This window comes from Sardina pilchardus, chromosome 9 (assembly GCF_963854185.1).
Source record: "Sardina pilchardus chromosome 9, fSarPil1.1, whole genome shotgun sequence".
NCBI classification, from domain to species: Eukaryota; Metazoa; Chordata; class Actinopteri; order Clupeiformes; family Clupeidae; genus Sardina; species Sardina pilchardus.
The window spans coordinates 3,532,363-3,542,362 of NC_085002.1; the positions used below are offsets into that span (position 1 = coordinate 3,532,363).

The following is a 10,000-nucleotide window of genomic DNA, read 5'->3' on the forward strand; positions in this document are numbered from 1 at the left end:
TCTTAAACCTACAGTCTGTGTCTGTGTCTGTGTGTTTGTGTGTGTGTGTGTGTGTGTGTGTGTGTGTGTGTGTGTGTGTGTGTGTGTGTATCTTAAAATGTATCTTAATGGTGTCATTCTTGATGCATTCTACCACCTGATGTCAAAGCCTGTTCACGTCCTATCTAATGTATGTCTGTGTGTATGTGTGTGTGTGTGTGTGTATGTGTGTTTGTGTGTGTGTGTATAGAATGTGCTGTTTTTTGCCAACACAACGCCAGCCCCTTGGCCCAAGGTAGGGGAGATGCTGAGTTGGCAGTTTCTGTCAGCCGCCGGAAGAGGCCTAGACAAGGATCAGCTGGGCATGATCGCTCAGAAGCTGTTTGGTAGGGTGCTGCTGCCAGACATAACGTTTATTACATGGCATGTTTTATATTACAGTATTGCTGTTGTCGTTATAATGGCCAGTAATGAAAATAATGAATAATGCAGTAGTGTTAGTGAACAGAAGAGCAAGAAGCGACCTGGAGATAAATTTATCCTACATAAAAACTTTAGGAAGAAGATAGAATGCTTGAGAATTTATGTGTGTGTGTGTGTGTGGTGCCTGTCTGTCTGATCTGATGGACTGGGTTGGTTGTCATTCTACAGGAAAGCAACAGAGCTACGATGATTGCACCATCTCCTGGGCCAGGTTTAGCAAGGTGAGTGTAGCGAGTGTGGGTGGGTGGGTGTGTGTGTGTGTGTGTGTGTGTGTGTGTGTGTGTGTGTGAATATGAATGTGTGTGTTTGTTTGTGTGCATGTGGCAGTTTTTGTGCACATTTGTTTGAGTTTTTGATGTTATAAATGTGTGTGTGTGTGTGTGTGTGTTTAAAGGAAAATGTGGCAGAGAACAGCTTCTCCCTCTGGGTATGGCTGGACGGCATCCTGACCCTGGTGAAGACCTACCTGGCCGAGATCTGGAAAGACGGGTACGTGAACTATTTCAGTTTCTATTCATCATCAGTTAGAACATTGCACATCAAGAACATAGCACATCAAGAACATAGCACGTCAAGAGCAAGAACATAGCACATTAATTACATAGCACATTAATGACATAGCATATCAGGAACATAGCACATCAGGAACATAGCACATCAAGAACATAGCACGTCAAGAACATAGCACATCAAGAACAAGAACATAGCACATCAAGAACATAGCACGTCAAGAACAAGAACATAGCGCATCAAGAACAAGAACATAGCACATCAAGAACACAGCATTTTGATGATTGTTATATCCACAGCTACTGTAGGAGCTTACAGTAATCACTGTGAAGCATTATGTGCTTGTTTGTATAAGTGTGCCATTGGCCCTGTATGTGGCAGCTCTCTACTGTGTGGGGAAATGAAAGGGGTGTTTATTAGGCTGGAAGTTCTCTTATATTTATTGAATAGTTACAATTGCGGTAATGTACATATGATAGTGTACTGACTGCAGTAATGTATGATAAAGTAAGTACACTAATCTAATCACAACTGTATTAATGTTCATTATATATAGTATATTAACTAGAGTAATATAAGTCCGATAGCATAATCCAGTGTAGGTGTGTAATGTTGTGGTGTGTGTGTGTGCGTGCGTGTGTGTGTGTGTGTGTGTGTGTGTGTGTGTGCGTGCACGTGCGTGTGTGTGTGTGTGTGTGTGTGAGTGCAGCTCGGTAGTGGGGTTCATCAGTAAGGGCAGGGAGAAGACTCTTCTCAAGAAGAAGCTGGACGGCACCTTCCTGCTGAGATTCAGCGAGAGTATCAAAGATGGAGGAGTCACCTTCAGCTGGGTGGAGACAGACTTGCAGGGTACACACACACACATGCACGCACACGCACACACATGCACACATGGACCCACGCTCACACACACACACATGCACGCACACACACACACGCGCACACACGCACAAACTGAGCTTGTTATGTGAGCTTGTTTCCTATTCCTGTACGTAGGTAACAGAAATGTGCGGAGTGTTCAGCCGTTCACCAAGACGGATATGAGTCAGATCCCGTTCGTGGAGATCATCCGGAACTTCCAGATCTTGGAGGCAGGGAACATTCCGGAGAACCCACTCCGCTACCTTTATCCCGATATTCCCAAAGACATGGCATTTGGGAAATATTACACAGAGAAGGGTGGAGGTGAGGACCTGCATGACTCTCCAACTGTTAAATCTACCACTTTCAGTATTCAGTATTCTTCACATCTGTCTTTCCATGTCTTTAAGAAACATGTTCTGTCTTTCCATGTCTTTAAGGAACATGTTCTGTTTTTCCATGTCTTTAAGAAACATGTTCTGTTTTTCCATGTCTTTAAGAAACATGTTCTGTCTTTCCATGTCTTTAAGAAACATGTTCTGTTTTTCTTCTACAGAGGACAGTCCATACTTCAAATACATCAAGACCAAGTTGATGTTTGTGTCCAAAGAGTAAGTACTGTATGTTATTCCGTATTTGTCTAATTAGATTCGCTCTGTATGTGTATTGCAGGTATTTACAGTATGTGCATGTGTGTGTGTGTGTGTGTGTGTGTGTGTGTGTGTTTGTGTGTGTGCGTGTGTGTGTGTGAGCCTGTGTGTGCATGCATGTGTGCGTGTGAGAAGATCTATGTGTATGTATGTGAAAGAGGGGACTCATTTTATAAACCCTCACTGTACACCAGTCAGGCGTTGCCTTGGCTACCAGCACCATCAATACCCGTTGGTGCAGTTGGACAGCGGGCGCCGGGCACACGTCTTATTTCAGTGCCATGGAGATAGAATACCACAGAACTAGTTTACACTGGAGAGACACGCCTTCTCCACTTTGGTGCCACACACGGAAGAAGCGAATCAAAGCATTTGGTCATGCTTGATGTTATAAACCATACCAGGGGTTTTCAACTGACTGTGAAGCAGGACCTTCATTGTGTCTAATTAAGCAACACCAGGACCGTCACTGAATACAAACAGTGATTTCCACACTGAGCTACAATACTGAATCCATGCTCAGCAACCACCAGCCATGTCCTCACCATGACATTACATTACATTTGGCTGAAACTTTTTAACCAAAGAGACTTACAACATGGTAAACATTTTAAGCTTTTTAAAGCAATTTTAACAACAATTCTTGGGAAAATGTAAAAAGTGCAATTGTCCAGAGGGGGAATGCGGCTGGGAATGTCCGCCTCCTTCTGGTCCCTGTCACGGTTGCCATGATCGTGGCTATGTCCAGAAGTCAAGCGTGCACGCTGGATAGTACCCTCTTCCCAGTAGCGTCTTAGTTAGCTCGCTCCTCAGTATGCGTCCCTACCTACATTTGGACAGCACTAACTAGTTGGCGTCACCTGACTCGGGGAGAGGGGTGTGTTGACGATTTGCATGACGTGTGGAGCTTGACCTGCACTGCGCAATGGATTATGGGATATCTGAGGCCAAAAAAGATGCATCGATGCACGCTTGGAAATCACGCCAAACGAAGTACCCACTAGTGAGAGCGCTTGACTTTCGGACAGTCTATTCTGACGTAACTTCCGGAAAATGCACACTGCCCAGCGTGCACGCTTGACTTCTGGACACAGCCCAGGACACCTCAACAGGCACAATTAGGTGTTCACCAACCACAAGATGGCCGTGGACCACTGGTTGAAAGCCCCTGTACTGTGTTAAACTGTTCAGTGACGACGCACACGGTTTGCTTACTAGTGCTGAGTTGACTGTAGTGAGCACCACTAGGTCACGTAGGACATTGTGCCGCCCATAGATATATATACGGCTACGTCTACGTGTATATACAGTATGTCCATGGTGCCGCCCATAGATATACGTCTACGTGTATATACAGTCTGTCTATGGTGCCGCCCATAGATATATATACGGCTACGTGTATATAGAGTATGTCTATGGTGCCGCCCTTGTGCTGTGCCTGTGCTGTCTACAGCAACACTGGAGTTAGTAACTCTACAATGTAATTGGTAGGAGCGGGACTGAGGGCAAACAGCCAATGAACAGTCTGTGTTTGCAGCACTGCGATGAGGTCACAGGTAAGTTTGAACTTCTATGAACCAATCCCAGTCAACCCTACCCATTAACCCCGCCTCCCCCAATCACTGTTGGGATGCCCCCCCCCAATCTCTAGGTGCTGGAGAGCCCCCCCTTTCACTTGTGGCTTTTCATTCTACTGCCTAATCACACTGGCTCTTCTGTGGCATGCTTGACTGGGACAGGATTTGGCCGTCTTTTAAGCTGCATGCTGGATTGTGTGTTGAAACAGTGTGCTGATATTCCCTGCATGTTAGAGGGGGGGCTGTGTTGTATAGGTTAGTGGGCCAATCAAGGTCCACCTCAATCAGAATCCAACAGTTCGACTGTAAAAACAAATGGGATAGCTACTAACCAGCATGCTACAAGCTAATTGACCAGATGGAGCCGTTGGCACCGAGGGCTGTCAGACTAAACGCCCCCTGCTGTTCAGGGGTGGGATTTATTCTGGGCTGATCGATGGCTGTGATTCAGCTGTGGAGACTAACAGTTACACCTCATTGCACCCCCTACCTGATGCTTACTGTCCTGGATCAGCTGATCACTGCATGCTTTAAGTTGATAGGCCTCCTTGTAGTATTAGTACTAGTGTCAGTCCCCTCTATGCTCAGATCATCTGAAACATCACTTTCTCTCTCTCACAGATTTGCCTCACTAATGTCTATACCTCCCCTCATTACTTGATTCAATGTTTATCATTTTGTGTTGTTGACAGTAATACATTATGAGGCTTTATATATTGTGTTGTTGAGGGTAATAAATAAACAGTTAATAGGATGTAGTAGCTAAAAGTTGATCTCTGTTGTGGTTCACGTACAGTAGGACAGAGGGAGGGGCCTACAGTAGCTCTGTGATCTGGAGCAGCTATCCCCACTGTTCCGTATGAGCTCTGGACCACACACACACACACACACCTGACTGCTGTCTTCTCTCTCTCCCCCCCAGCTCCTGATGATCCTCTCGCCGACTCCATGGACAAGTTCCTCAACTGTGTCGGGGAGACGCCTCTGCTGAGTGGTGGTTTGGCAGACATAAATGACGCAGAACTGTTGCAGAAGTTTCTCAATGACCCAAATATGCTGGAAGGGATGAATCTGCCAGACAACAGCCTGCCGGATCTCATGCTCAGCCAACTAGTTGAATAAACCTGCATAGCATAGCATAGCATAGCATAGCGCCTTGTTTTAGCCAAACATGCACCTTTTTTTTTAACTTGACCCAATCTCCATGTCAGATATCAGGAGCTCCAAACTCCCCTCAGAGCTCCTGATATCTGACATGGACATTGTCAAATGTCCACCTTTAATAATTGTTAGTAGAGGGGAATGTGGTGTAGCACTCCTTAGCTGGGGTGGCAGCAAAACTGTGTGCATTGGCAATTCAACCCCCTTCTATTAGTATTTACTGATGATTTGCTAGGAGTAACGAGTCCCAATAAGGCACTTTATCTAAATTAGGGAGTATTGAAAGCACTTAACACAAGGCCCAAACGATGGCTTCATTTCAGAATCTTCTAGGACCTGTTTTTCATCCCCATCAGTCTCAGATTGCAATCTTTTCTCAAACGAGATCTTCTTTTTTAGTTAATGTATGAGAAAGCAGCCTTTAGAGTCCTATTTTTTCCTCACAATCTGACTATTTGGTTTTGTATTGACAGCTCATTCATTTGACCCAAAGAATTCAAGGGGTTTTGTTTGTTTTGTAGTGTAGTTCTTACCAGCTAAACGTTATATGTTTGGTATTTCTTGGTTATTATTCGTACAATTTTATTTGCATTCATTGTGGTCTGCGTCCATATGTATCCATTCATTAACGCTTGTGTTTTGAGCATCATATATAAAATGTGACCGAAAGGGGAATGGCATATTAAGACAAACTACTAGCTTGGTGTCATCAGGCCAGAGGTTTATGTCCGTACTTCAGAGAGTGAAAGTCCTACCACATATTTATTTGAACCATTCACTTTAGCCAGGTATATCAGCTGATTGGCAATGTCACCTGTATTAAGTACACAGGCAAGGAATACATGGCAGGACTTTTGTTTTCTGATTCCAGGATGTTCACCTATCAGATACATGTTGAATTAGTGAGTATTTGGTGAATCTAGTAATCCCGTGAGAATATAGTGAATTTTAGTAATCCTGTGAGAATATAGTGAATTTAGTAATCCCGTGTAAGATGTGAACAATAAGCAGCCGAGTCCTGAGATGGAATTGGATCAATTCCCACTGCTGTTCTGATCACCCCTCTAAAACTTGTGGCCAGTGAGGATGACTACCATCCTTTCTGCCGAGACTATTTGGATTGGTTAGTGTGAAAATCAGCGTCCAGGGTCATTTTCATTGTGCATGCAAACACTAAGGACATCCTATAAATGTGGCGACATTTCTGCATACATAGTTATCATGCTCATACATAATCTCAGCTGCCATGGTAAGAAGTTTTGAAAATACAGTTTATGCTGCTGGGTAGTAACACCGCAGTGTTGACGTTATTAGAATTACGAGAATGAGATTTGAATCCCCTCATGAACTTAGCTTCTGCTGATTTGTAAGTGCACTATGACATATTGCATCTTGGCACCTGTAGTACATGTCAGACTTGAATGTCGTTTCACTGCATAGCCAGTCTAAAAGTCTTTTGCGCTTTTTCTGGGCTTGGTTAGAGAAAGTAAAATCTAAAAGTTTGAAACTTTTGGTACTCGACCAGTTTCCCCAATATGTCAATATTACAGTGGCAAAACAGTAATCCCGTAATTGATGAAAACAAATATGTCTTAACTATGCACTTTTAAAAGAAAATAAATGACCATATTTGTAATGCTACTGTATGTATTTTAAGATGCAATGTTGACTTCTATGGTACACTTTTGTGCTCAATTCTTTGATTAAATGACTGGACACAAGCTATGATGTTGAAGCTTGTAAGTGCACAAGTTGTCTCCTGTATTACCCAATGCAAACAGTTTGACCATAACTGTTGTGTGTGACTTGGAAAAAAGGCCATCATAAGAACTTGTATTCTATTCTTTATGTAAATAAAGTCTCCCATGTAGAATTCTTCAACATTGTGGGAAATTAATAGTACAGAGGATACCACACAAACACAAAAAGACACACAGGAACACGCACAGAACTCTTGAGTGTATAAAAAAACAGTTGTGTATGGATGTTTGTTATTATTATTATTATTATTATGTATTATAAGTATTTCATGAGAAAGAAGGTGGGATTTTGCTTCAACTGAAAGTAGTCTAGGCCTAGCTACTAGAATAGTGAATTTTGTATGATCAGTCACAGGCGCTCGCTCTCTCTTTTCAGAGCCAGGGCTGTAGACCCACAGACACCAGTGTTTGCCTGCCCGACACTTGTGAGCAGCTAAAACGTCCTCACTCATATATTTTAATGAAACTTCACTTGTGTTCTTGCCTGTCTACTTATGGGACAAGATTGTATATCATGAATCCAGTCTGTTCTTAATGATAATAAGATCAAATCAGATCCAGAGAGAGAACTGAGAAGTTGATATTTTCCGTAATTTTCCGACTATTAGCCTCGGCTTATACATTGATCTTGCAAAATGTCTTCAGCTATGAGGTTAATACAGGGGGTAGTTAATATGGTGCTAATATGGTTTTGTTTCTTTTTAACTTGCATAAAACACTGTCCTGCGGCTTATATGCAGGAAAATACTGTAAATCATACAGCATCACAACTGCAAGAAACAGTCCGTTGACTCAGTCAGAGGTTTGTGGCATAAGAGGAAGATTAGTCGTGTTTATTTCTTTATGCGTACGGAACTATAGCGCTGCACCAGTCCCAGCTCCTGACTTAGCTCCTGGGGGTGGAGGGGAAGGCCGAGGCGATGAACTTCTTGCCGTTGCCATAGGAGGAGTTGTCCCAGGTGTACGTCTGAATGATCAGAGGCTTACCTCCCAGGCTCAGTTTGCACCTGAGAATACACACATACAGAATACGTTACCACACACACACAAACACAAATTCATGCATGCACACACAGTCACACACACACATAAATACACACACACACACACACATACACCACAAAAGAAAAACATGCACATAACATAACACAACACTCACACACACACACACACACACACACACACACACACACACACACAGAAGTCACTCACTGTTTGCCAGGCCGGGCTATGTAGCAGAGGCTGTAGAGGGCCAGGTCGAACTCAGGGCTGCAGCCGATGATGGCGGAGCCCACCTGCTTGAAGTAGCCGTCCCACTTGAACTGCATCCCCAACACGTCAGGGTAGGTCTCCCACTGCAGTCACACATAGAGCCAACGTCATGCTGCGTTCAAGACTACTCACGTCTCCCACTGCAGTCACACATACAGTAGAGCCAACGTCATGCTGCGTTCAAGACTACTCACGTCTCCCACTGCAGTCACACATACAGTAGAGCCAACGTCATGCTGCGTTCAAGACTACTCACGTCTCCCACTGCAGTCACACATAGAGCCAACGTCATGCTGCGTTCAAGACTACTCACGTCTCCCACTGCAGTCACACATACAGTAGAGCCAACGTCATGCTGCGTTCAAGACTACTCACGTCTCCCACTGCAGTCACACATACAGTAGAGCCAACGTCATGCTGCGTTCAAGACTACTCACGTCTCCCACTGCAGTCACACACAGATGCTGCGTTCAAGACTACTCACATCTCCCACTGCAGTTACACATACAGTAGAGCCAACGTCATGCTGCGTTCAAGACTACTCACATCTCCCACTGGAGTCACACATAGAGCTGCGTTATGCTGTGTTCAAGACTACTCACATCTCCCACTGCAGTCACACATAGAGCTGCGTTATGCTGTGTTCAAGACTACTCACATCTCCCACTGCAGTGACACATACAGTAGAGCCAACGTCATGCTGCGTTCAAGACTACTCACATCTCCCACTGCAGTCACACATAGAGCTGCGTTATGCTGTGTTCAAGACTACTCACATCTCCCACTGCAGTCATACATAGAGCTGCGTTCAAGACTACTCGCATCTCCCACTGCTGTCACACATAGAGCCAACTTTATGCTGCATTCAAGACTACTCACATCTCCCACTGCAGTCACACATAGAGCCAACATCATGCTGCGTTCAAGACTACTCACATCTCCCACTGCAGTCACACATAGAGCCAACGTCATGCTGCGTTCAAGACTACTCACATCTCCCACTGCAGTCACACATAGAGCTGCGTTCAAGACTACTCACATCTCCCACTGCAGTCACACATAGAGCCAACGTCATGCTGCGTTCAAGACTACTCACATCTACATCAGTCACACAGAGCCAAAGTCATGCTGTGTTCAAGACTACTTACATCTCCCACTGCAGTCACACATAGAGCCAACGTTATGCTGCGTTCAAGACTACTCACATCTCCCACTGCAGTCACACATAGAGCCAACGTCATGCTGTGTTCAAGACTACTCACATCTCCCACTGCAGTCACACATAGAGCTGCGTTCAAGACTACTCACATCTCCCACTGCAGTCACACATAGAGCCAACGTTATGCTGCGTTCAAGACTACTCACATCTCCTACTGCAGTCACAAGCGGAACAAACGTTATGCTGCGTTCAAGACTTTTCACATCTCCTACTTCAGACAGGCAGAGCAAACGTTATGCTGCGTTCAAGACTTTTCACATCTCCTACTTCAGACGCAGGCAGAGCAAACGTTATGCTGCGTTCAAGACCTTTCACATCTCCTACTTCAGACGCAGGCAGAGCAAACGTTATGCTGCGTTCATGACTATTCACATCTATTTGACTCATATCCCCTTTACAGTCTTTCTTGATAGCTTTGACCTGCTTAAAGAAACTGGGATCCACTCGGTTTTCCTCATCACTGTCTCAGCAGAGCAGAAGACACCTCTTGCAAATGTGTTCACCCTTTCTCACTGCATTGACACACTT

General features: G+C 44.4%; 2 protein-coding genes across 7 annotated transcripts in view; one reads left to right on the forward strand and one right to left on the reverse strand.

The window, feature by feature from the left end:
• stat2 (signal transducer and activator of transcription 2) overlaps window positions 1-7,094 on the forward strand; it is a 24,200-nt gene extending 17,106 nt beyond the window's left edge. For 4 of the 6 annotated variants that reach the window (XM_062545299.1, XM_062545296.1, XM_062545295.1 and 1 more), the window contains exons 17-24: window positions 230-365; window positions 631-683; window positions 857-951; window positions 1,682-1,821; window positions 1,969-2,157; window positions 2,390-2,444; window positions 3,975-4,039; window positions 4,983-7,094. In XM_062545299.1, coding sequence (XP_062401283.1) covers window positions 230-365; window positions 631-683; window positions 857-951; window positions 1,682-1,821; window positions 1,969-2,157; window positions 2,390-2,444; window positions 3,975-4,039; window positions 4,983-5,182 — 933 coding nt within the window. In that variant the 3' untranslated portion in view covers window positions 5,183-7,094. Of the gene's footprint in view, window positions 1-229; window positions 366-630; window positions 684-856; window positions 952-1,681; window positions 1,822-1,968; window positions 2,158-2,389; window positions 2,449-3,974; window positions 4,040-4,982 lie in introns of those variants that run through there. The other 2 variants (XM_062545300.1, XM_062545301.1) reach the window with 2 other exon arrangements.
• A 721-nt stretch (window positions 7,095-7,815) lies between these two features.
• Window positions 7,816-10,000, reverse strand: part of endou (endonuclease, polyU-specific) — a 7,968-nt gene continuing 5,783 nt past the window's right edge. Inside the window, exons 9-10 of the mRNA XM_062545304.1 lie at window positions 8,194-8,336; window positions 7,816-7,988 (exon numbers count right to left, since the gene is read on the reverse strand). Of these exons, the coding sequence (XP_062401288.1) occupies window positions 7,868-7,988; window positions 8,194-8,336 (264 nt within the window). The 3' untranslated portion in view covers window positions 7,816-7,867. The remainder of the gene's footprint in view (window positions 7,989-8,193; window positions 8,337-10,000) is intronic.